The sequence below is a fragment of the Meriones unguiculatus genome, chromosome 18, assembly GCF_030254825.1.
Source record: "Meriones unguiculatus strain TT.TT164.6M chromosome 18, Bangor_MerUng_6.1, whole genome shotgun sequence".
NCBI lineage: Eukaryota > Metazoa > Chordata > Mammalia > Rodentia > Muridae > Meriones > Meriones unguiculatus.
The window spans coordinates 16,936,686-16,962,522 of NC_083365.1; the positions used below are offsets into that span (position 1 = coordinate 16,936,686).

Below are 25,837 nucleotides of genomic sequence, written 5' to 3' on the forward strand. Positions count from 1 at the left end.
TTGAAAAATGCCTTTATAAAATAGAGCTGTAGGCAAGCCTGTTGGGCATTTTCTTAATTAGTGATTGATGTGGGAGTGTCCAGTCCATTGTGGATGGCGGCATCCCTGAGCTGATGATCCTGGGTTCTATAAAAATGCAGGTTGAGCAAACCAAGAGTAGTATGCCAGCACTCTTTCATAGCCACTGCATCAGCTCTTGCCTCCAATCCCTGACCTATGTGAGTTCCAGTCCTAGCTTCCTTTGATGATGGTTTGGAAGAGTAAACTGAATGAACCTTTTCCTCCCCAACCTGCTTTTGGTCGTGTGTTTCGCCATAAAAATCGTAACCCCTCATAAAAATAGTAACTCTGAACAAGACAACCACTGATTTTTTTTTTTAAGTATTTATCTCTTGTGATCCCCACCTTCCCAGGAGAAAATAAGATGATTGTTTTTTAACATGTGTTTTCATTTTACTAGTTGTGAGCTAAATATTGTTTTAGTTTATTTTAATCATGAAATTTTTCTGGGATTAGTCTGTTTTACAACTCTTAGGGACACAATTTCTTGGCTTACTTTACATGGTTTTGAGGCAGTCTGACATTGCCTTTTGAGTATTTCATTAGTGCTGAGAAGGTGAAGGATTGATTATCAGTTTGCTTTGAGAAATACAACAAAGTATATGAGAAAACAAAAGTAGCCTAGGATGTTATAGATAAGAGGTCATTCAGCTCAAGCACTTCACAGGAAAACAGTCTTGCTTACTCATCAAGAGTGGTATTAATTTCCTTTTCTTGACAGACCCCCACCTTTTCCTTTTCTTTGTCTTCCTCTTTTGTCCCTTTGTAAAACTAAACGTGTCCAACTGCTCTGGTTGACAGACTAGAATTGGCGCACAGTGATCTGTCTACTGTAATACTCAGAGTCTAGCATGATTTGAGGACAGGTGCATCCACTGTGGGGAAAGCATTACCTAAGTATTCGTACCCTTAAGTTACAGCCTGTTTGGATTGGGCTATTGTGCATGTTGGCTAGTCTGAGCTGTAATCTTACTAGTCTGTCTTGTTTACATGTGATTATTACTCTTCTTTACTCTCAGCCTCTTTTTTTTTAACTGATGGATTTTAAGGCTATTTTGTTTTTCGGTGTTACTGATCACACAGTAACTATAGATTTACTAAAGAGTTAACAGTGACAATTGTATAAAAACAGTTGTTAGGTTTTGTTGTCCTTTCCAGAAGCTACTCTGAGATTAACTTTTAACATCATTGTTTTTATCTTTACTGTTTTAAATCTGCTGTTTTTTTTTAATAACCATTTACATATTTGATGCCATCCTTAAGATTTCTAAGCCAAATTGAATAGATGGCTTTGTCAACAGTAGCTTAAAAGCAGAATTGGTGGGCTCTTTTATGATCTGGCAGAAACTAGGTTTATGGACAGTTGCTCTTTTAAGGATTAAAGAGTGAAGTAAAGATAAAGGAGATGGAAGAAAGGTTCAGGAGATTGGACAGTGAACAACTGTGTTATTTTGATTAAGAGTTTAATCCTGTTTAGGGGTCATGGTGAATTGGTGGCATTTATGCTACCTAGCCTTATTGCTATAACATCTACTTCAGAAATTAGGGATTTAAAAACCTAGCTCAGTGTCCAGTTCCAGTTTCATATAACTTAATATGTATGTATACATATTCATTATATAGAAATGTACCCAGACTATATAATGATAATGCTCATATATATGCATCTTATATTATTAATATGTTTAACCAGATTACCTGTGCTCTATCTCCACTGATATGAGGAGTTCAAAACTTGTCTAGTGAAATGGAACCCATTTAAATGGACTAGTAATTGTGTAACTCTCCTTTTACAGGTCATGTAATGTTTGCAGAAATAAAGATGGAGAATGGCAAGTCAAAAGGCTGTGGGACAGTTAGGTTCGAATCCCCAGAGTCAGCTGAAAAGGCCTGCAGAATAATGAATGGCATCAAAATCAGTGGCAGGGAAATCGATGTTCGCTTGGATCGTAATGCATAATTTCAAGCATGGTTGGAACATTCCTTCATCTGTTTATTGAATCTCCTAGTAAAAGTCATTTTTTTAGTAATGTTGTATGCTTACAGATGCTGTAAAAATGAACTTTCAAAACTCCCACCAGCTTTTAACAGTATAATGTTGAAAAATATACTGTGATTTTCGTTATCTCAAGTTTGAGTTTCTAAAGACAGCAAGTCTGGTCATTCAGTTTCAATGGATGGACACACCATTTTTTTATGAAATAAGCCATTTTGTTGTTTTTAGTAGTGGAGCTTGTTTGTTCTAGTTTCCCCAACCGTGTTGTAAGTTAACAGATACTTTTTTTTTTCTTTTAAAATATCTGCTTTGTATGTAATTGTTAATGAAATGAAAGGGCTCACAGAAATTAGGATGTGATTTTGGTTTGGTTTAAATTACTTTACATATAAAGGATAGTAATTAAGTGTTACATTCTAAAGTTGAGGATGTTTTTTATTTGATCTAAATGAAGACATGGCTTTTTTTTTTCTTTTTTGCCCCTCTACCACTTCCACCTTTTCCACATAACACTATTAAAAATATCAAAATCCACAGCCCATTATTCTGTTATTTCCAATAATTCCAAGTTCATATAGAATTGATAAGGTAACAAGTCCTAAGTATAACACTAGGCATACCATCCCCAACTTTCGGTCTAGTTTCCAGCTATTAAAATGAACTGCTAAGAACAGAAAAATAATTGAAATGCTGAGAGAAATGGTTATGTACGTGAGTCCCTTGCTATTCACTTCTACAGGAGCAGACGCATTCGTAAATGCAGTCTTAATAAACCAGGGAAGACCGAGGCAGAGCATATCAAACACATTGGATCCCACGATGTTAGATACAGCCATGTCTCCTTTACCTGCAGAAGAACAGCATGTTGTCAGAATGTGCACACCGATCTATATTCTAATAATCTTCATAAGAAAAACACTGGATACTTTTGTTGGTTGGTTTTAGAAAACTGTTTTTGTTAGAGCAAGAGCCTTATTGTATTTCCTTGAGTTAGTATTTAAAGTCTTAACATTTATTTAATATCTTTATTTATTAAACCATTTTAATAAGGTCTGCAGCTTACTTGTTGCTTTTTATTCTCATATGACAGTGAATTATCATCTAATGCACATTTCAGGTCAATAGTTTGTGGGGGATTAGGTCGGTGGAATTAACCTGCTATTAAAAACTAAATGCTTCCCTGAGTCACCTTCTTTTTCCCTTAAAGTATGTTACAGAGGAAGTATTATTTCATTTACTTTGACTTGCTTTATTGTAATCAAACTTAAAGAATACCCAGTGCATCTGGAAGGCCTCCAGTCTTACCTTTTCTTGCAACTAACACACTTGCGACTGTGTCTGGTATGCTTGTACCTGCCGCCAATAAAGTAAGGCCCATTACTGTGTCTGGAATTGCTAGTGTTTCCCCTGTGATGGGCAGAGACTCTAGGTTACAAATCACAAACCTTAGACGAACCATTTGCTAAAGACAGGTTGAATACTTCTTTCCTAGTCAAGAAAAATATTTACGTATGTTAGATAATAGAACATATGCTTACGTGGTTTTTAGATGGCAAAGTATTTGGAACATGTTGATATTTTAGGTAACCAGGGCAGCACACATTTTTAATGACCAATATCTGAAGATAATGAGTGACCAACTTCCTTGCAATGAGAAGACCTCATTTGCCATTCAGAGGAAGCTGTAGGTGTCACTGTTGATTCTTTTGGGCTGTTACTTGCTTTCTCTTTTCTAGAAGTTTCTTAAGAGTTGAGAATCAAACACCTTACAGCTAGTTATCCATTATTATATTGAAATTTGAAAGTCCTACTTCACTTACTCTCTTTTTCTTTAGGGAAGTACATAGACCTCTGAGGTAGGCAGCACTTTTTATCCTGCCTGCGTCTGACATATGACCCCAATTTCTTAATATTTGTGTCAAATTGATAGCAGATACAGGTTCATTCTGAGAAATAAAACCAGAGGTCACTTTAAAAGGGTGGAGACATGTAACTGCTTTCTTAATTGAAGCAAACATGGTTTAGAGTAAGGATAGTGCCATTTGTTATTTTAGGGGCTGACTCATCTGTGATCTTGTATGTGATTCTTTCTGTTTTCCTAAGGTCACATATACTCTGACTGGGAAAAAATTGGGTACAATGAATATTCAAGGTACCTGGACATTCTTACCATTTTCATGAAAAGGAAAACTTTTATTTTTGTTTGTTTGTTAGGGTACAATCATAATACAGTTAGTTGTCTGGGAGAAGTTGGGGGAAGCCAGTTTGGAGAACTAGCTAGGTAGTAATTGTTTCAAGTGTACATTATAGTCTTTGGGTTTCTAGTGTAACTCTTTAGTCCCACCAGTATAAAGAGAACAGTGTATACAATGGGCCCAACTGTGGTCAGTGAAGCTTCATTGATACAGTTAGGTTGGATAACTTAGACATGGAGGAAGATTGTTTATTTCTAATGTAAGTTAGTTCAGGTTAATCTTTTTGAGAGAATTTTCTAACTTTTCATTTCGATTTATAATCAGTATTTCATTGGGGACTAGAGTATATTATGACTAAGCAATAAAACTTAGAAACCTAAAAAGAAAACTTTCGTTGCCATTTAGTCATCTTCTTTGTATTTGTGTTGCCACATTGTAAAGCAAAAGAAAACCTCACCATCTGCTTAAACTGCTGACCCCAAACCCGAGTCAGTTTGTTTCTCCGCTTTAAATTGTGGATTAGAATTCATTTTTATGAAGAACTCTCATGAACCCTGTGTCATTAGAAAGGTAGCTTATGAATTATACCCCAGGCTGTATAATAGTGGGAAATGCCTTTGGTATATAACTCGCAAAACCTAAATAAGTTTGTTGGTCATGATACTAAGTTTTCATGCTTTGTAAACAGCACTAGTTTTTAAGTTTTGCCGAAAAAGATGTATGCTTCCAGTGAATATTTGCACCTTGTTCTTACATGAAATACTTTTCTTGTTCTATTATGCTTAGTTTACATACCTGTTATTGTGACCATCCAAACCAGGATGTATGTGAATGCAGATATCCATAGTGCAGACATAAAAAAGGTTATCACAAAATAATTTTTCCAAAACTTTCTTCTGCAGTCTGGTGTTGTCAGAAAAAGTAATGTAATAATAGGAAGAGAGAGTACCCAAAAAATTCTCTTTAAGTCTGCTTCAGGCATGCTGAAAACACTTGGTGGATCTGTTGTGGGAAAAAATAAACAATACAGTTTATGTTAGGCCCATGTAGAAGGCTGTTTTGGAGTAAATTAGCTGTATACATTTTTGAAAGACTTGTCTAGAACAGTGGTTCTCAACCCGTGGGTTGCGACAGGGTTGAACAACTGTTTCACAGGATCACCTAACGCCACCAGAAAACAGAGACACTTACATTACAATTCATAACAGTGAAATTATAGTTATGAAATAGCAACAAAAATGATTTTATGGTTGGGGGTCACCACAACTTGAGGAACGATTGAGTATCAAAGAGTTGTAGCATTTAGGGAGTTTTGAAGACTGCTGGTCTAGAACATTTGAATTAACTTCATTACTGTTCTTGCTGGTCAAAAGTGACTTAACTGAAACGAGGCAGACAATATAAGCTGTGGTGTTCAACATCCCTTCACCAAGGGCTTGAACTATCTACTGAATGTGCTGTTGACAGTGTTTACAAAATAGGAAGTAGGACTGTCTGGTGTCACTAGGGACTTTGTGCTTTTAGAATTAACTTGGCTTTTCTCCCAGCTATTTCACTCCCCCGCCCTTTCCCAAAATTTGTTGATGCTTATGCCTTGTTGTATACTAATACATGGTTGGGGAATGTTCCATCATTTTCATTGTGTCTCATCACTTAATAATTCAGGTTCACAGTTGCTAGAAGGAATTTAGAGAAGATTGGACCTAGGAGCCCCTTGGCATAACTCTGGGGTGTGTGATCTGGGGCCAGGGATGAGTAGATTGGATAAAAGTGGGACTGGGCTGTAAACTAACTTATATGTCACTTATGCGAAGGTTGGATCAAATCACAAATATTATAACTCATAAACAATGCACCATAAATTCACATCATTTTGACTTGTTCTTTTGAGGTTGTTAAAAATCTCTTCTACCTTAAAGACTAAAAAGTATGTTTTGTAACAATGTCATGTTTAATTTTTTTAAAGTAGTAAATTAGAAGCTTACTTCTTAATCATTTAGCTGAAATTGAATCAATTTTATAAAGTTTTCTGGTTAGAAATGACATATTGAACATACCAACCTCCTGTTTAGCTTCTCCTTCATAGTGTTCAAATCTCACCTTTTTCTGTATTCTATTCTTCCAAACCATTCCATTTACCTCAAAAGTTGTTAAAAGTTGTCCCTTTTTTTCTTAGCCCATGAAGACCCAAGCCCCAGCGTTATCTATGGTCCCTCTCTGCCTCTGCACGGTTCCCCTGCTGGCACAGTTTGCTGATGCTTCTACATTGTCTCACAGCGTGCTCACTTTCACCTCCACTGCCCTGTCTCTGCTTTGTTCATGTCCTGTGTCTTCTTTCAGTATCCTGTGAGCACTGAGTGAGGGCAAGGTCCCTAAAGCAGCTCCATGACTTTTTCCTCATAAACCTTCCAAGCTCCTCGCAGTTCCTTGCAAGACTACTGCACTTCCTTCTTGTCCACTCCTCTGCTCCTTCACTTGAATGTGCTGTCTTAGCTCTTTCTATGCACGCATGTGTACAGGCCTTTGCTGGTGTCCCCTGGTCTCAGTCTCGTAGGGTGCTTGCAGCTGCATCATCTTAAACAATGAAGGTGTCGGTTGTTGCTTCCTGACTGCAGTGTCAGATTACTGAGGTACAGCCTTTCCAGTTCCACAAGGCCCAGTTCAAGTGCTCTTTTCCCTTTGTGCATCTCCCATCTGAGTGTCATCGAAGTCCATGCGGTCTGCCTAATACAACATAATGTAATGGTAGTAACCGTTGATGTTTTTATTTTAGCCGATTGGGGTCTGGGGAGATGGCTCAGTAGGTAAAGTGCTTGGTGCACAGGCGTGTGGGTCTGAGTTCAGATTTCCCAGCAGCCATGTGAAACGGCATGGCAGCAATGTGTAATTCTGGTGCTATGAAAGGCAGACACAGACACCTCTAGAGCTCACTGGCCAGCTTGTCTACTAATTAATGGGCTACAGACTCCATGGAAGACTCTGGCCTCAGAAACATGAGGTGGAGACCTGGCCTCCACGTCTGTGTAGATTCCCCCTCCCCCACTCTTAGCTGATTGTGAAGTGTTTATTGGAAGCTCCTTAAAGGCTAGAACTTGCACTTCAGCTCTGACTCCATAGTGTGCTGCCTAAGTAGGAGCTGATTACTAACTGGCATGAGAACTTTAGTGGCTAGATGGAAGAGTGAGTAGGATGTAGTCATTACCTTCAGAAACCTGACCAAGACCATGTAAGCTTAGAGAAAGCTGGGAGTAACCAGAATCTTCCTGAAATATTCCACTGTCTGTCCTTGATTGGCGACGAATGAAGAGCTGGCTCTCGTCTTCCCACCCCAGCAGTGTCTGCTGTTCACTTCTCTCCTCCATAGCTTTGGCAAAGCAGGGACAGCAGCTACTGCATTTCTTCATGACACATCGGCTGATCTTAGTGTCAAAACACAACAGCAAAACATACAGCCCATATATCAGCAGCAACAGTGTGCTTTCATACCTATAAGTGGAGGAAGTTGGTGTTTAACTGTCTAGAATATTTTTTAAACATTATCTTCTAACAAAAGCAGCATTAGAAAAGTCAAGGAACCATTCCTAAATACTTTTGTTGGCCCAGTTCTGGTTATAGTACTATTACAAACTCATTGATTAAAAACCTGATATTTTATTTAAGGATTATAAAGTCCATTGTCTATTTTTATAGATTCCTTTCAAATACTAGGCATAAAAATGCCTTGAAAATAGTTGGAAAGTTTTCAAAGTAAAACTAATAATAGACATTTTAAATTTTATTTCTTTGACATACTACATCTTTCCAAATATCTAATAATTGGGAAAGAATAAGTGTCTGTCAGATCTTCTGGTGCATGGACTTTTTGAAATATTTAGGATAAGTTAGATGTTGCCTGGAGCTTTGCAGTTTGAAAGTTGGAGGTGGGGTATTGTTGGCTTATGAGACAGTCTCAGTGTATAGCCCAGACTGGCCTTGAATACTATATACCCTTGATTGGCCTCAAATACTCAAATTCACAATCCTCCTATCTCTTCTACTTCAGTTTTGGGATTTTAGAGCTGCATGCTATGCCTGGCCCCCTTTTGATGATTTAGTTTAGCTGATTTGGCTTATAAGAAATCAAAGATATTCTAAAAAAATGAAATTCTAGCATACAGCATGCCTATGCTTTGGTTTCCCACTTTACTAATTTTATCACATGTGAATATTGTTATTTTATTTCACAGCCAATGAATCACTTCTCTGCTGCAGCTAAAAAATACAAATAAAAATGAATTCCTGATTTTTCTAATGAGGGAATGTGTTTAGGTACTTGGATATTTTTATGGTCCTTGTCACTTATAGGCGACAGCTGAATCCCAGGGTTCTTTGCTGTATAAGCAGCCCAATTTTTCATTTCTCTTGTTTTTCCCTGTTTGGGGGGTTCTCTGGACACATGTACATGTGTGGCCATGTGTTTTTATATTTCTTTCATGGTGCCCAGCATAATGACAAACACCTAGGACAATGTTTCTCAACCTGTGGGTCATGACCTTCTGGGGCTTGAGTGCTCTTGTGACAGGGGTTGTCCAAAAGCATCTACATATCAGATGTGTGCATAAGGATTCTTAAGAGTAGCTAACTACAGTTATGAAGTAGCAATGAAAATAGTTTTATGGTTGGGATCATCACAGCATGAGGCACTGTATTAAAGGGTCGCAGCATCAGGAAGGTTGAGAACCACTGGTCTCGGAGATGCTTGGGCCTATTTGGGAAGTTTATGACTGTCCACCAAGTTAGCTTCTTTTTTTATTTTCTTGGGCATGCTAGGTACAGGGAAATTACGGGAAAGCAGCAAGTGTTTTTTTTTTTTTTTTTGATAGTGACATATAAACAATCTTGGTTGTTTAAAAAGGCTGCAGTTCCTTCTTTTCTGGGAGGATGGGAGAAACTGCAGAAATGGAGGTGCGCCTGCTTGCTCTCCAAGCTTTTTTGACTATTACCATTTCTAACCAAGGCCAGGTGAGCAACAGCCTAATAGAAGAGAGCGCCAGCAGTTGGAGCTTTAAGTGACAACAGCAACTTGGAAAGTCCTGAACAAAGGAAGAGTGGCTGTCTCCAGTGACTAGGAGAGGGAAGCAGACTGATGGAAAGGAAATGGCACAGTAGAGAAAAGCAGCCACCAGCAGTTGTGTGAAGCCATCAGCTGAGACTGGAGTAGCTGCTCAAGTGACAGGTCCTGGAGAAGTGAGTTGAAGTAACATTTTTGAAACACTACTAAGCCATCAGACTTCAAAAATTCTGCCTGTAATTATGTTTTACATAAGTGAGAATTATTTAAAGCTTACCAGTAAACTCGGTTGTCAAATATTATGGCAAAAACTGCTCCTACACTAACTGCGTACACTGCACAGTCTCGGAACAGGGGCCAGCATGAGAGTGTTGAAACCTGGAAAACGGTGGTTTGATTTACTGTGTGCATTACAGTATAAGTCGTTCAAGAACAATACTTAGTATAATATTGAAATCACTTGTATATTTGTGGTAAAATAATAAGTTTTGCATGTTACATAGAGAAACAATCTTAAAGGAAAATTGTTTCTATACATGTACTGACTTTTATAAATTTGTATTTGTGAGTTAAATAAATTGAGTAAATGTTTTTCTAGTGGTTATTAAATTTGTCTGAAAGAATTTGTCGTGTCATGTTGTTCATCCCAGGCAGGTTTAGAACTTATCAAGACAATATATCTTATTGAATGGTTTTCTTACCATGTTGGCTAGCAGGCCACAGGCGGCACAGATGCCAAGGAGATTATAAATTGCAGATCCTAGTATGGTGCTGATACCAATATCTCCCTTTGTGAGAAATACACCTGGGAGCAAGATAGTAATAGCTAAGTTAAAGCTGACTTGAAACTAAAAACACACTGAATAAGCAGCAAGTCAAAGGAACAATATTTACCTAAAAAGGCAGTTACTAGTTCAGGGGCGGAGCTACCTGCGGCCATGAAAGTTGCACCTGCAACATCCTGTGACAGTCCAAGGGCTAAAAATAAAGGAAATGATTACTATGATTGACAAAGTGACAGGAGTACACAATAGAGCTATGTAAAAAGATACTAAGAAATTATGCCGCTACATCACACCAATACTGACTGAAGCTGGAAAGTTAAAGGTTTAGGTTAGAAAATCCAGGCATCCCCTATGTTTGTAGCTTTTTCGTGAATTCGTTACTCAACATTTTTGCAGAGAGGGCAGGCGAGGTGGCTCAGCTGGTAAAAATGCTTGCCATGTGGCTTAGTTAGGGTTTCCATTGCTGTGAAGAGACACCATAACCAAAGTAACTGATAAAAGGCCAACACTTATGGGGCTGGCTTACAGTTTCAGAGGGTTAGTCTATGTCATCATAGCGGGAAGCATGGCAACATGGAAATAGACCTGGTGCTGAAGGATCCAGGAGTTGTACATCTTGATCAAAAAGCAAGGAGGAGAGTGTCTTCTACGATGGGTAGAGCCTGAGCATAGGAGATCTCAAAGCTCCCCTCCCTGCAAGTGACACATTTTCTCCAAAAAGTACCTTTTCCAACAGGGTCACACCTAATGGTGCCACTCTCTATGGGCCAAGCATTCAAACACATGAATCTATGGGGGCTAAACTTATTCTGACCATGACACCATTCAAGTCAGGCAACCTAAATTCAGTTCCCAGAACCCATGAAAGTATGAAAAGAGAAATCTGACTTGGTGGACTTTTCTTTTGGCCTCCACAGGTGCACCATGACGTGTGCACGCTCCCATACACACACAAGATGTCTCAAGAGTTTCTGTTGCTGCACAAAACACCATGACCCCCTCCCCCCACCAAAAAAGGAAATTGGTGAGGAACGGGTTTATTTGGCCTACACTTCCACATTGCTGTTTGTCATCGAAGGAAATCAGGACTGGAACCTGGATGCTGGAGTTGATGCAGAGGCCATGGAGGAATGTTGCTTACTGGCTTGCTTCCTATGGCTTGTTCAGCCTGCCTGCTTATAGAACCCAGGACTACCAGTCCAGGGATGGAACCACCCACAATCGGCTGGGCCCTCCCCCATTGGTCACTAGTTGAAAAATGATGTCGAGCTGGATCTCATGGAGGCACTTTCTGAACTGAGGCTCTTACTCGGATGAATCTTGCTTGTGTCAAGGATGAATCTTGCTTGTGTCAAGTTGACAAAACCAGCCAGGATACAAGATACTAAGGGCTCACCGGTTACGGGTGCTTGTCACTTAGCCCAATGGCTTGAGTTATATTCCCAGAACCCACAGGACAGGAGATAACTGACAGTGCAAAAGTTGTCCCCTAATCTCAGCCTGTGTCACAGCATGTCTCCACTCCCAAATAAACAACTGTAAAATGAAGGAGGGGAGACAGAAAATTTGGGGCTGTTAACAACTCAGAGAAGATGGCTTCCATCTGTAGGTGAGCTTCAAAGACAGCTCCTTTGGAAACATCACAGTAGTTCAGGATTCCTAAGCTAACTTGGAAGAAGAAAGGTTTCTGGTTCTGAAGCTCTACAATGAAGCTTGATTGAGTTCTTCAACAGATTTACAACACCAACCTTATCTAATGGAAAACCAGAGGAAGTCAGTAGGCAAAAAGCCCAACAAATCTAGCATTCGGCAAATTACACAAAAATGTTAAGTACTGTGCTATTATTTGTGGGTATCTTCCAGACTTAGAAGCATCCGATGATAACTGACATTAGGAAGAGTCTTTATGTGGCTCTTTCAGTGTTAGAGCTGAGAGACCTACTTCAGGAAGAAAAAGAAGGCCATGTTGAAGGAACAGGTCAGTCACTGCTTTCAGAAATCTCCAGGCATGGGTCAAGCTTGCCAGCACGGTAGATGGTAAATTACCTCAGCTAGAACGCCAATCTCTCTCCAGTGTCAGCATCAGGTGTCTCTCGTCAGTTGGTCATCAGGTTGAGGATCATTAGGGATCCTCCTGTTTCCACCTCCCCAGGGTTGGGATTACGGTTAAGAATCACTGCCCCTGGCTTTTCATTTGGTCCTGGGGGTCGGAATTTATCCTCAGGCTTGGGTGCCAAGCATACCATCTTTCCAGCCAGTAGAGTTCAGATTTCTAAGACTTGATGACAGCACCCCCACCCCTTTTTTCTTTTTTAATGTCAATTACTTTTACTATACTTACAGCTTCTTGACTCTTTTAAGTTTTTTGGTCCTCAAACCCTGGTATACTTGATTTGGTCTCTGTCATGCATGGCAGTGTTTCCTTGGGCTTGTTTGTGAAGACTGGCTGTTTTGTTTGTTTGTTTTAATGTGCATTGGTGTGGGTGTGTCAGATCCCCTGGAGTTACAGACAGTTATAAGTTGCATTGTGGGTGCTGGGAAATGAACCAAGATCCTTTAGAAGAGCAGCCAGTGCTTTTAACCACTGAGCCATCTATCTCTCCATCTCCTGACTGGCTGTTCTTGCTTACGAGTAAGTACATGCTGGTATCATGTTCTTTTGGAATGTATACAATTTACCTTTGTTCATTCAAATACTGAATTCTCAACCCCACTATCTGGTTTCAATCTGGACATTGCATTGTGATGCTTAGAATAAGTTTGTGTAAACATGCCACCATTTGTTCTCTGTATTGTCAATAAAATAACCAGACAAAACGTTGAGCAATGGAGAGAATAGAGTGGGACTTCCTGGTCCAGAAGGGAGGAGAAGGAAGTGAGTGGGAGGAGTAGGAGAGCAGAGATTGGCCAGAGAGATCTTGGAACCATGAGGAGAGATGAACCGGACCCCCCAAGATATGGCTAAAAGCAAGTATAATGGGTAAAATCTGAATGGTAGTAAACTATATGGGCTTGGAGGTTTAGGATGGAGTAACTATTGCCCAGCATTGTGCTCTAGGTTAACTAAATACATCCTAGTGTCTGTGTGGTGATTTGGGTATACAGCTGGTTTAGGAATAACTGCTGATTAACTAAAAGATAAATCAATAATAAATATTAATAATCCACAAGTACACATTTCTTCTCTGCTGAAACTTTGACTTTTGGCCTTATAATTTCCTTGTTTTGGGGTGTAGCCATTTGAATTTTACAAAACTCACTACAATATTTGTATTCCACATCCTTTCCAATAACTTTTTTTGTCTCTTATTAAAGAAGGGAAGTAGGCATATGGGTTGGTGGTAGATGGCTAGCATTCATGAACACAGATGAGCCTTGTGACTGCTTTGACTAATTGAGTGCTATGGCGTGTAATAGTGTTTTCAAGGCCAGGACATTAAAAAAATGATAGTGTTTTCTCAAGCGTCCTCTCTTGGGACATTTGCTTTAGTGCCGCAGATATCATGGAAGTCCTGCTAACTTGAAACCTCCACCTAGGAGAGACCTCATGAACCCAACAGCCATGCTTTCTCATCCTTTTGAGTGTTACGGGCTCAGGTACTGGGCATGCAGAAGAACAAACCTTCAGTGATGCAGTCCAGCCTCTCACTTATAACCACAGCAGGAACCTAACCAGCCGGCTGAGCTCTGTAAGGACCCCAGACTATGACGAACAATAAAAATGATGCTTCTTTATCGTAAGTGCCTACTTTTGGAGGCAATTTGATAAGCAGCTGTAATCATCTGACTTTTCACTGCTGAGTACCAACCACAACTATGCAGATGCTTCTCCGTGTGTCAGGATTTGGCAGCCAACAGACAAAAGCTGCTTTTGTCCCTTCATAGTGTGGGTGGAGGGATAGACAAGCAGAATAGGGGAGTTTTAGAAGCAGCAGGAAGTGAAAATGGAGAAGCTCTGAAATGTGGGATAAGGAGTGGCTTTGGAGGGGAGGTCTCAAAATCATGGTGTTACCCCAGGCATGTAGGGAAGAGGAGTACAGGCAGGTTAAGCGGTTACAGATTTCCAGCATTTGAAATGGAATGAGGAGCACCAGGGCAAAGAGAATAACAGGTGGCAAGATGGAAGGAACATCATGTATGGTGTCGCGTCCCTAAAAACTAAAGACTTTGCTTTTTTTCCTGACACACAGAAAAAGTTGGTGGAAAGGCCCAGCTACTATTTGGAGCTATTTTGTGTGAGGCATCAAACAGCTCCACTCTGAGGCCTTCTGCCACCTGGTAACTTCATGGTGAGCAGGGTTCAGAACAGTCGGAATGAGGTAATTCATTCCAGGATCTCTCATCCATTCCTGTTTGCCTTGACTATATCACTTAAATATTTGACTCCAGTGGACAATGAAGGGAGAAAAACAAAACAAAACAAAACAAAACAAAACAAAAAACGAAAACAAAACTAATGGCTGTGGCTTTCATTTCACAGTGTTTCTTTTACCGCTTGAGAGTGACAGACACGCTCAGCCCTGTCCCTGTGGGTTCCATAGCCTCAGATTCAACCACCTGTGCATCAAAAATACTCAAAGAGAACTTACTTTCATTTTGGATATGGGCAAGGCTTTTTCTTCCTTTTTCCCTGAACAATACAGTGTAAAGCTATTTGCACACTGCTCTGCATACTGTTATGTTCTTATAAATGATTTAGAAATGCTTATTTGTCTTAATGTATACAATGTAACCAATATGTACACATATAGCTGCATACACATATATGTACATATATTAGTAATGCCACAGAATTTTAAAATTGAACAAGAGGCAAAGCAGATTGTTCTATAATTTTTCATTTTAGAAATGAAGGCTCTATCTTAAAACATGGCATTCCACTTACTTTTATATTTATAATGTCAACTCTTTAAATATGAGTTTTGGAATTTACATTTTACAAAGAAACAGCAATTGCCTGCTATGCATGAGGCACTGGCTTTAACACCCAGCACACCCATACAAACAAATCAGGACCTGGGAATAAAGAAACAAAGTCAAGTCCTAGGGATTGTAAAGATTTTAAATGTGGGAATCAGGTTCAGACCTATGGGGGCAACAGCATTTCCATGGCTTCATGCTATTGGTACCATAACTATGTCTATTTGATGCTTTTTGACAATATTTTTTGAAATGGTCTCATGTAACCCAAGTTGGCCTTGAATTCACTGAATAGCTAAAGATGACCTTTAACCTCTAATCCACTTACCTCTGCCTCCCAAATGCTGGGACTGTGGCTGTGCCAGCACTTCTGGATTGCGCAGTGCTGGGGACTGAACCTAGGGTTTTGTGCAGGTGAGGCAGACTCTCCACCCACTGATCCAGATCGTGGCCCCCTATTCTGTTCTCAAGTAGGAGAAATTAGTTGTGGGGAACCAAGAATCCTTGACAGTTTTCTAGCACGTTTCCAAGAGATTAACAGTTAGTGTTCAAATTCTTACGAATTCTTAGGCTGCACCTTCCTTCCAAAGCCAGGGTGGGAAGACATTGGAAGAAAGTGTTTTTGTCTTACAGTGATGGAGTACATTCAGGGTGCTGAAGACTGGCCAGTTTTGCCTCAGTGCTGTCTGAAGACATTAGACGAACTCAGTTTCCAGGGAGAAAAGATGTGGCTCGGGCTACATTAAGGTGGGAAAAGCATCAGTCCTTTGAAATTCTTTCGGTCTCAAAAGGCATTGTTGCTATTTTCTGAGCTCTAATTGTGGTTATGAAAGGAAAGATTCTTTTAGATGGCTGAATAACACCTCAAGGATATTTTCACAAGCTCTATTGTATGGTTGTGAGAATATTTTGTAAAATGGTTTATACCTCTGAACTTTACAGTAGATTGGCCTTCTCTTTCTTGACCTTTGGATAACATTTTCCTGTGCTGTAGTTTATTATTAAAGATAAATTGTTCTGTTTCCCCTTATTTCTATTATTCCTTTTCTCTATTATTCTGAAAGAACAACCACATTTACTTCAGGTTATAGGAGAGATGTCTAAGTTACACTCTCTTTAGAGGTTCAGGTGCCAACATATTGCTTGCATAATGTTATGACAACGAGATGGTTTTAAAGTTCACCAGACTTTCTCCTAAGTGAGTTCTTTTCTGTTGTGCGCCATTGAAAGTTTGTGAGTCTTTGGAAGTCCCACTCCCTACCATGTAGCAAAGAGAACTAAGCGAAAACAGAGACCCAAATTCTGGCTCTGCTACATAATTTGATGTGAGGCTTGAGAGGTTGCCTAGAAGAGCCTCATACTCACCACCTCGGATTTTAAACTGAGTAAACGCTGAAACATTTCTGCAGTGCTTTTACAGGTTCTGATTCTGCTGAAAAGGGACTGCCCCCAATTCACTGGGTGTATTAATACAGTGGATTCACCTGTCCTCTGAACCTCTTGGTTACCGCTGCGCTAGGCCGGAGGTGGGCTAGGACCTCTATCCTTCTGCTGCCAAAGCAGCAGTCCTTTTGGTCAGCCACAGAGAACACGATTAGTAGACAGCCCGATTTTTGGCATTACTGCCTGCTCCTGCCCCGTGTGTTGAGAGTGCACAGCTCCTACCACAGATGCAGACGCAGCTCAGAGGATCACAGTTCAGGCCAGAGGAAAGAAGCACCAGTAGCTTGGCTGCCAGGCTCTCGGGAGGCTCTGCTTGCACAGCGGGGAAGAGGCGCTGTTCTGAGTCTTTGTTCTTTGAGGACGCTTTTGCCTCTGTAAATTTCATGAGGCTTAAGAGTCGGATAATCCCCACAAACTGTAGGCTATCCAAATGTCAGACTCAGAATTACTAAGATTCCTAACTTTACAAGTTAGAGTCAGCTCTACCTGGAATTAAAACTTACCTTTTTTTTTTTTTCAACCATCTATCTCTGAAACATAGTATAGATCATAGGCAAACATTGGTTCAAGGCAGAGGTATAGTAAATTTTTAAAGAGGTAAAGTAATTTTTAAAGATAAAAAGTAAATATTTAAAATGTTTTTCAAAAAAATGTACCTAAGGTGTTTTGTTTTTTTTTTTAACTTAAAGGTGGTATAACACGAAGCTGTTAGCAAGGTGGAGAGATTAGATGTTGGAATGAAGAGCATATTGGAGTAACATTTAAATGAACGGTTCTATAGTTAGCTCACTGGAATCTGGTTGAATCAAGTAACTATTCTTTCTCTCTCTCTCTCTCTCTCTCTCTCTCTCTCTCTCTCTGTGTGTGTGTGTGTGTGTGTGTGTGTGTTTGAGATAGGGTTTCTCTGTGTAGTCCTGGCTGTTCTGAAACCCACTCAGAGATCTGCCTGCCTTTGCCTCCTGAGTGCTAGGATTAAAGGCACAAGTGACTATTCTTAAGAGCTTCTCTGTACTTTATTGATATTTGTAGAGGGATTTTAATCTAGCAACATGGCTACTCTGGCTGGAACACACACACACACACACACATCCTCAGCACACACCTTTAATCCCAAACAATAAAGTTAGTCTGTAGAAGGAAGCACCTATGTTTGAAAGTAATTGAGAGGCAGACAAAATGACGAATCAGAGAAAGATTTGACAGAACAGGATATGCCCAACTCTCAGCAGAAGAGACTGGAGAAAGAGGACTCAGGAGAGCAGTGAAGAGGGAGAGAGAAGGCAGTTTGACTTGGACAGTTTTACAGAGGCAGGTTGTAGAGAGAACAAGCTAGACACAGGTGAAGACAGAATAAGCCACAGAACAAGAAGGAGCGAAAAGATTAGAATAGATTGCTAGTGTTAGTTTGAGGTCAAGCAGAGCAAAACCCAAGAAGCTGAGACAAGCCAGATTGAATCAGTCAGCTAGGAGAGGAGTTTGAGCCAGAATGACTGAGTTGAACTCAGAAAGAGTTCAGAAAGAGCTGGAAAGGGTGAATTTATTCGCAGTAAGTCAGAGGCTGAAAACATTCTAAGCTTTGGTTAGATTGTACGGAGGCTAGAAGATTCCAGGACTAGGTCTAGGTTGGCAGACAGAGGCAGTAAGCCTCCGAGATGACAGTTCCTCAGGTGAATAAGAGTTATTCTTATAGATATTACAGTTTTTCAAGAGTGATTCAGTACAGCTGAGATATCTGCGGTGCAGCAAGAGGATGCTACTTTTATACTATATTCTGTTCCTGTAGAGATGTGCGTCGCATCTCTGTGTGTAGACAGAAGAGGGACTCTTAGCTGGGCTGTGTGTTTGTGTACTATAAACATGTACATTTATATTAAGATAGCTCTTTGAATAAAGACTATTAAAATGCAATAGTACAATAGAGACGATTCAGGAAAGAACACAAAGGAACTCTAAAAATTAGGGTAAAGTTGCCATATAGGTTATTAAGTAAAGGTTTTATAAGCTTACATCTTGTCTTATGAGATTGTGTGATTTGTTTTTACCCTAAAATGGGCTTCAAACTGTCATAATGCACCATAGATTTGGTATTTGCTTCACGCACATTTTTATTGACTTATTTCCCTTCTATGCTTTGATTTTTCCTGGGGAAAGGAGTCTTTTCTTTTCTTTTTTTTTTTGGGGGGGGAAGGAGTCTTAACAGCCTTCTCAGTATATTCTGTAATAGTGAACGTTCAGTGGCTGTTTCCTGTGTGCAATTTTCTGATCTTTTCTCACGTACCCAGAACAGAGTTCTTGGAACTAAACTATAGTAACCTGTTTCATAGCTGACACACCCGAGACAGACAAACGTTCAGCACTTGCCCAAGAGTTAGCAGCTTGCAGAGTTGGAAGCTGGACCCAGATTTGTCTGCCTCTAGACCAGACACTTTGGATTTTCTTCTAACAATTATGCCACCCCAGCATGCGTTCACTGTGTCCCGTGACTGCAGCCCTGCTCTAGGCTCAGCAATGCCCTAGACCTTTCATGAAGCACATGAACACACAAGAGGAAAAGACACAGGAGGAAAGAGCCCCGAGCGAGTAAGACACAGCAATGGGAATGTAGGCGATGCCACAAACCAAGCGTGACAGTCGCTGACACAGCTTTTTGAGACAGTCTTCAGTAAGACTGGGACCAGATGCCACCGAGGCCCCATCCTTCTCGCCATTTAGAACCCTTTACCTCTTCTCTGCTCCTTGCACCCACACCCATTCCTCAGCATCCTCCAAGTCAGGATCTAGTGAGGACAACTGGCAGGGGTGAGGAGAGTCTGGGTTTATGACCTCATATCCGTCAGTTCCCTTGGCTCTAAGCTGAACTGATCTTTTACCCAACTTTCCAGAGTCCAAGCTCTGTGTCTCACCACAGAAGTCGGATCTTTTCTCCAGGTAAACTGTTGTGGAGGACTATTCCCCTGGTATGGTATAGATTAATTTCACCTTAGACCCCTGCATTTAAAGAATTTCCTGTAACTCTTCTTGCACCCCACCCTAAACAGAAGGGAGAAGAAACAGAATTGGAATCCAAGTCAGAAAGAGGAGGAAGACGGTGATGATGACAAAAATCAGAAGAAAGGATTATTTCCAGTGTTATCTTCCTGTACTGATTTCACACAGCTGAGATAATGGCAGAATGTCTCTGGCTGTCCAGTAGAGATAAATGCACACTTTTCCAGAGTTGAAGGGCATAGGGAGGCTGAGTGGCTTTGATCACCCTCAATAGAGCACAGAGCAAAGAGAAGTGGAAAATCCTTGCTGGAAGCCTCTAGTGGCCCCTACTCTGGGAGAGGTTGCCAGCACATGATAGTTAGAATGAGCAAGAGCACCTGTTGACCAGGCTGGGGTCCTGTCATGTTATCAGCGAGAGGCTCTGTTTTCCACTTCTAACCCTTCCCTCGCATGAGGAGTAGTCTCGAGGCCCTTAAACTTTTCAGCTTGCTGAAGGTTCCACTGCTAACCCAATGAGCCACTGTGGTGAGTGTAGGAGAGAGCAGTAGGGTGCTGGTGCTGTGCTGGGACAGGGCCCATCAGATCTTCCATTAGTCTCGCTTGAGCTAGAGCACATAAGCCAATAGGAATTATATGGGACCATTGAATTTCATTGTACTGCACAGTAATCCCACGGGCATTTTAGGCAAAATGTTAGCCTGAGAGCCTACTCATCTTGGAAAACGTTAATGAATTTAATTTATAAGCCTTGGTAGATTTCTATAAGTCTAAACCTCTTTCAGTAAACAACTCTTAGTTTTGTAGTATACTTCATAGTTACAGTGAATGTCTCACATATGCTTTTGTCAAAATTGTCAGTGCCCTTGGGCAGAAAATTGCTGCTGTAAGACTGTTCAGATAGAACTGGCCTCCTGAAACAACCATATGATGACATCTCGCACGAGGATGTGTAAAATCACAGCAGATAGCAGGTGACTACATGCTCGGGCTGTGGAACACCAGGGAGAGCAGGATTCTGCTCTGTACTGGCTGGGTGGTCTCAGCTTCACTTTCCTCCTCAGTAAAAACCTATGTATTAATCCCTGTTTTGTAAGCTTTTTTTAAAATATAGATGAAGCCATGTATGTATGTATATGTACATAGTTATGCATGTATGTTATATATGTCATGCACACGCAAGCATGATGTGCATTACTGTATCATGATAGCTGTGAGTAAGGGCCTGCTCTAGTAGAATGTGGAATATCCTGGGATGTTCTGAGGATCATTTTATTACTCATTGTAATTAACTGACTGAAACTGTCAACCTCTGTGCTTATTGAGGAGCATGGGGGAAAGGCATGCAGACTCTGGAAGCCAGTTCCTGTCGATGGAAACCAACTGTGGGGATGGTTTGTTACTGCTGATGCTGTCATTCGAATACGACTATGCCAGGCCTTGAAGAAGGATTATAAGACTTTAACAAGTGAGTTGAACAAACACTATTTCTATCTCATGTTATTGGCTGTCGTTTTAATATTCAAGAGCTGAGTCAAATCGTACAGCTGGGGAAGACTGGCGTCATGCACTCATCTATTGATCACACATTCCTTATGTCTCCTATGTTATGTTGACAACAGTGGCTTTCTTGAGAAATGCATGTTCGTCATTGATGTTTCAAGGAAGTTCCACAAGCAGTATGGTGGGAGTCATCATGACAGCAGGAGGAAAATCACTTGAGAGGAATATGTGAAGGACATGGCCTGCCTCGTAATGCAGGGAGCCATGCCTTCTGCCAGACTGGTAGCCCTGGCAGTCCGGTTTTGTAGAACAGGCTGGTCTCACATCCATAGAGATCCACCTCCTCTGTCTCTGCCCTCCTCCAGTGCTGGGACTAAAGGCATGCACCACTGAGCCCCAGCTTACAGGCAACTCTTATAAACAAGATTCTTGCTAGATTCATTCTGTCAGCTCAGCCAAGTCAGTGAAGCTTACAGTTTTTAGTGGGATGTGCACAATATTTTATATTTTCTGTTTTTCACATTTTCTAATTAAGTGTGTAGTGCTGACATAGGAATGAAAAGATTATTAGATTTAGGATTATGGAAGCAGATGTGTGTATGTACTTAGCATTTGAGAACTGATCAAGATTGAAAAACAATGTATTCTGTGAAGATGATTTTGGGTTGGGAGGAATAAGTGTTGAAGGAAAATTAAGCAATAAGAAACAGTGGTTTTTGAAGGCTACACTTAAAGAGATCTTTCCAAATATAAAATCAAACAAAAGCCAAAGAAGACTTAGCTTTAAGATGTTTCAGCTTCAACACCACTAATGCCCACAATAGATAAGGAAAAGACCAGCCATGAAACATTCTATTAGGGTTACTATCTGTACATACTTTTTAAAGTCTTGAAAAGGTTATTAAGAAAAATGAGTCACCCCCCCCCAACCAAATGCAGGCAAGAAATCACAACAGTAAGTAAGTAAGGCTACAATTTCAATACGGATTTTATAGCATGAAGTTTTAGTTTAACATAATTAACAAAGATATTAAAAGTGATATTCATTTCCAGAAATGAACACTGCTGATACCATGGAGGTTGGAATTGGCACACCCTTTATGGAATATTTTTGACCATATCTCTCATAAAGCTTAAGTATGTATGACCTTGTCCTTCAATCAGAAAATAGTTAGAGAAGTGTGCAAAGAATTTATACTATATGGACACAGTAGTACTATGAGATGAATAGCTTAAAATGATAAATTTTCTCTGGGCAGTATAATACGTAAAGTACAGCGTAAGTTTCTCAAATTCCTCACAGGATCATGAGCTCTTAGGCTATCATTAAAAATCATGGTTTTAAAGAGACTAGCAATATGGGAAAATATCTACAATTAAATATATGGGAAAAGTAAAGATCCTTGGTAGGTGTGCGGGATGGAGTTAAGGATGTTGCTGTTCTCTGTGGTCTTGTAATAGGTCACAGCCCTTAACTTTGATTTTGCGGTGACATGAAGATAACTCAGCAATTTAATGAACTTTGAGAGAGGCTGCCGACTCTGATAGCTCTCATCTTCCCTTGTCTTAGGAGCTCCGGCACCCACAAGGCCTGTACTCAGAGTTCTGGGAAATCTACAGTGCAGCAGGCTTTGACTATCTGATCTTATTTTCACAAACTACTAACACTTAATATCTAAACTGATTATTATCTGATAGCTGAGATCCCTTTCCATGGAGTTTAGGATTTACTTATTTATTGGCTCACGAATATCAGTTTTCTTAACGGCAGGAAGCCAGAAACGGAGTAGAAAGAAAGGACGGAGGGCCTCAGCCACACCTGTTTATCACCCACTCTCTGAGTAAAAGTGAAAAAGGTTTTGAATTGGGAAGCAGTGAGGACCAGGCATGCAGTGTATTAGGAACACATCAAGGGAACAGGTACAAAATCAGAGGGCCTCCCTGCGGAGGACTGGAAGGGACAGGACGCTTCCGGAAGCAAGCAGTGCATAGTAACAACTGAAAGACGTACTCATGAACCACCCAGGACTCCGGGATGGACATCCATGCTCTGCCACCAGCTAAGACTGGCCGGAGCTGCCCCGGAACTGTTATAAGCAGATCTGCATGACAGCCCCTCGGGAAGGTCCCACAGGAGAGCCTCCCAAGCAACTTACAGTCACTGATGATTTCCAGGGAGGGCAAGAAGTACTTGTCACAGACGATGGACACAGCCATGAGCATGTAGAGGATAATGAGGAAGTAGATCACGATGCCTCCATCCGTGCTCTGCTGCTTGGTGAAGAACCCTTCCGGAAACTCCGACGCTGGAGAGACAGCGCATTGCGTGCCGTTTCCTGCCGAGGAAAAGGGAAAAAAGATGGCTAGATGCAGGCGTCACACACCCCAAGCCCAGAAAGCCAAAACGTGGGCTATTTGCTGGAATATGGAGAAGTCGGCAGAAATGTGAAGTATTAATTTGATGCAAAGCCTTAGATAGTCCTTGGAAGAGATTATTTCATGAAGTAAGCAGATAGGGGAGAATTAGAGGGAGAAATTTATTACAGCGCCTCCCCACGCCTGCTTCTAAATGGCATTTTGAAACGGGAAGAATGTTAGAATGATAATTTCTCCAACAAGAATCGCAGCCCTGTCCACCCCTCGGTCCCTGAACTACTGCAGAACATTCCTGGGAACACACTGGCTGATGAAGAGTGTTTTCCATCCTCCGTGGCGCCATGAGGCAGACAGAGCAGAAACAGCAGGGCCGGGGGTGGGGAGGGACACAGGCATTCCCCTCTCTCGGGCCCATATCTAGATGTGAGGCCGGGGTGTCTGAACCCACTTCCCACCTACCTGTGTCTCCCGGAAGGCGCTGGGGCAGGGAGACACCACGGACAGGCAGGTGTGCAGAGACCCAGATGACCCCGAGCTGCAGGACCCTTCTTGTCCAACCGGGGCCCCATCTTGTCTGCATTTCCAGAGTGCTCTTGGCAGTGTGTGGTTCAGGAAGGGAGCGAGGGAGACTTATGCTGAATCATGTGAGGACTCTCCTTCCTGCCCAGTGCCTGCCGGGGGGCACAGCTTAGGAGGCCAGCACAGGAGCTTGCCTGGCTCTTCTCTGATCAGGAGACCCAAGCCCCGGGGAGGTTTGGGGGAGTTAAGGAGGGGCGCAGATAAGTACCGTGTAGAGCTGTTTCCATGCAGGGTCTCTGAGGTCAGGCCCAGGCAGCCTGTGTCTGTGCTCGGGCAGGATCTATTTAATGTCTTCAGACCGCCACTGCCTCTGACACCCTCTAGATCTGTGAGGACCCAGGTTTGCTGGGCCCTGCCCCCCCCCCTTCTCTCCAGCCCTTGTTTCTAGGAATTGTTCGGGCTGGTGTAGATGTACTCTCCGGCTACCATGGCACCTTTTCTGTTTTTATTTGGATCACTCATCTTCATCTGTAGTTAGAGCTAGTGGCAGGAAGGTCAATTAGGAGGTGACTGTAACGGCTGAGCTGGGAAACGAGGGCGGCGTGAGTGAAGGCAGCAGCGATGGGGATTGAGAGATGCCCACAGCGCCACAAGCTATTAAGGAGACAGAATGGATGCTTTTTGATCATAGATCAGCCGTGCTTTTAGCCAGAAGGAGCTGTATAAAATGCTAATTGGACGAGGCGGACAGCATTCGGATCCTTTCCGTAGCTTGTCAAGATTCCGAAAACCTGTGGCTGATGGCACACGGTCTGGAGGAGACCACAAGGGTTGACTTCCAGCTGCGTTTAGTAGCTGTGTGGCCCTGGACAAGGTACTCAACCTCTCTCTGTTCCCCCCTCCCGCTATCTGTAAAGCAGGATCACCTCTATTTGGGTTTGGTGAGTAATAGATAAGAGATGCACGTAATCCAGTGAGGAAAGCCTCTTCTTTGTGGCCATTCTGTCCTCCTGTCACCTGTCCCACTATACTTATTTATTTCTTGGATTAAGATAAAAACTGCCGTAGAGAAATTCTGTAGCTTTGTTAGGGCTCCTTTTCTCCTGTTCATAGAATCAGTGTGATGGGAACGTATGTTTTATACAAGTATGCAATTATCAAATAATAAAGTAACTGATAAACTTTAGAAATCAGTGTGCCAAGCCTTTGATGTAGAAACTGGCTCATTCGGTAAAAAAAGAGTAAGATGCTTCCCCACTGTTTGTGAACTTGTGCTGTTTAAAAAAACGCCCCAGCACACTGAGGCTTTGCGGAGAACGTCTCTGACACTCAGCTGCCCGGATATGCTGTGTGGTGCTGTGGCTGGGATGCTGAGTCATCCAAACACAGACTCAGCAAGTGGAGCAGCAGCTGCCCACGCACTCAAAGAAGCAGCACCAGGTAATGCTGGGGCAGAGACAGGGAAGGGTGACACTGGGTGCTGAGGGGATGTCCTTCATGGTCGCCTCCTCAAAACACAATCCACAAACCAGTTCATGCAATAAAGCATCACTCGAAGTTGGAGGGTCAGCAATGGCAGAAGTCCAAACACAAGAATTTTCGATACATGTTGAACAAGCTAAGAAAGGAAGCAAGTGCCAGAAGGTACAAGTCTGTGCGTGCATGACACAGAACAGAAATTCACTACACACAGTAGGCCCGCAGGGAACTACTGTGATTGAGTAGAGAGCAAGGATTCTTGGAAACAGTCCCGGAAACATTCATGTGTTCAATCTAAATAAAGTCTAAATAAAGCTATTAAACATGAGTTTACCAGGAAAAAAAGGCATGGGTGTGTAGTGAGAATTCTAAATTTTGGATTCTTTAGGAAACACATATGTATTACATAAGATCATGTTTTTTGTTTTAATCCCAGGTCCCAGGGGATCTGGGACTGCTTTGCTGTGGCTGACAATGATTTGCCTCGTGCTCTAGCAGAGGCATGATTTGGCCAGCTACAGACGGT

General features: G+C 41.4%; 2 protein-coding genes across 5 annotated transcripts in view; one reads left to right on the forward strand and one right to left on the reverse strand.

Moving 5' to 3' along the window:
• Positions 1-3,113, forward strand: part of Myef2 (myelin expression factor 2) — a 33,947-nt gene extending 30,834 nt beyond the window's left edge. For all 4 annotated transcript variants that reach the window (XM_021631304.2, XM_021631300.2, XM_021631299.2 and 1 more), the window contains one exon: positions 1,857-3,113. In XM_021631304.2, the coding sequence (XP_021486979.1) occupies positions 1,857-2,020 (164 nt within the window). In that variant the 3' untranslated portion in view covers positions 2,021-3,113. The remainder of the gene's footprint in view (positions 1-1,856) is intronic.
• Slc24a5 (solute carrier family 24 member 5) lies at positions 2,581-23,976 on the reverse strand. Its single transcript, XM_021631305.2, has 9 exons — positions 23,773-23,976; positions 23,094-23,273; positions 10,196-10,279; positions 10,003-10,106; positions 9,579-9,679; positions 7,454-7,737; positions 5,047-5,253; positions 3,362-3,463; positions 2,581-2,903 (listed from the first exon to the last, which is right to left on the reverse strand). Exons 1-9 carry the CDS (start codon positions 23,891-23,893, stop codon positions 2,581-2,583), a joined length of 1,506 nt encoding a protein of 501 aa, XP_021486980.1. The 5' UTR covers positions 23,894-23,976.
• Positions 23,977-25,837: the final 1,861 nt, after the last annotated feature.

Bases quoted from the DNA above. Each gene is read 5' to 3' on its own strand.
- Slc24a5 (XM_021631305.2), bottom strand. From the start codon at position 23,893: ATGCAGACAAGATGGGGCCCCGGTTGGACAAGAAGGGTCCTGCAGCTC. The intron at 10,280-23,093 runs GTAAGTTGCTTG...CTTTATTTTTAG, and splicing joins CCTGGAAATCATCAGTGACT to CCCTTGGACTGTCACAGGAT. The intron at 3,464-5,046 runs GTATGTAAACTA...TGCCCATCACAG, and splicing joins TTGGATGGTCACAATAACAG to GGGAAACACTAGCAATTCCA.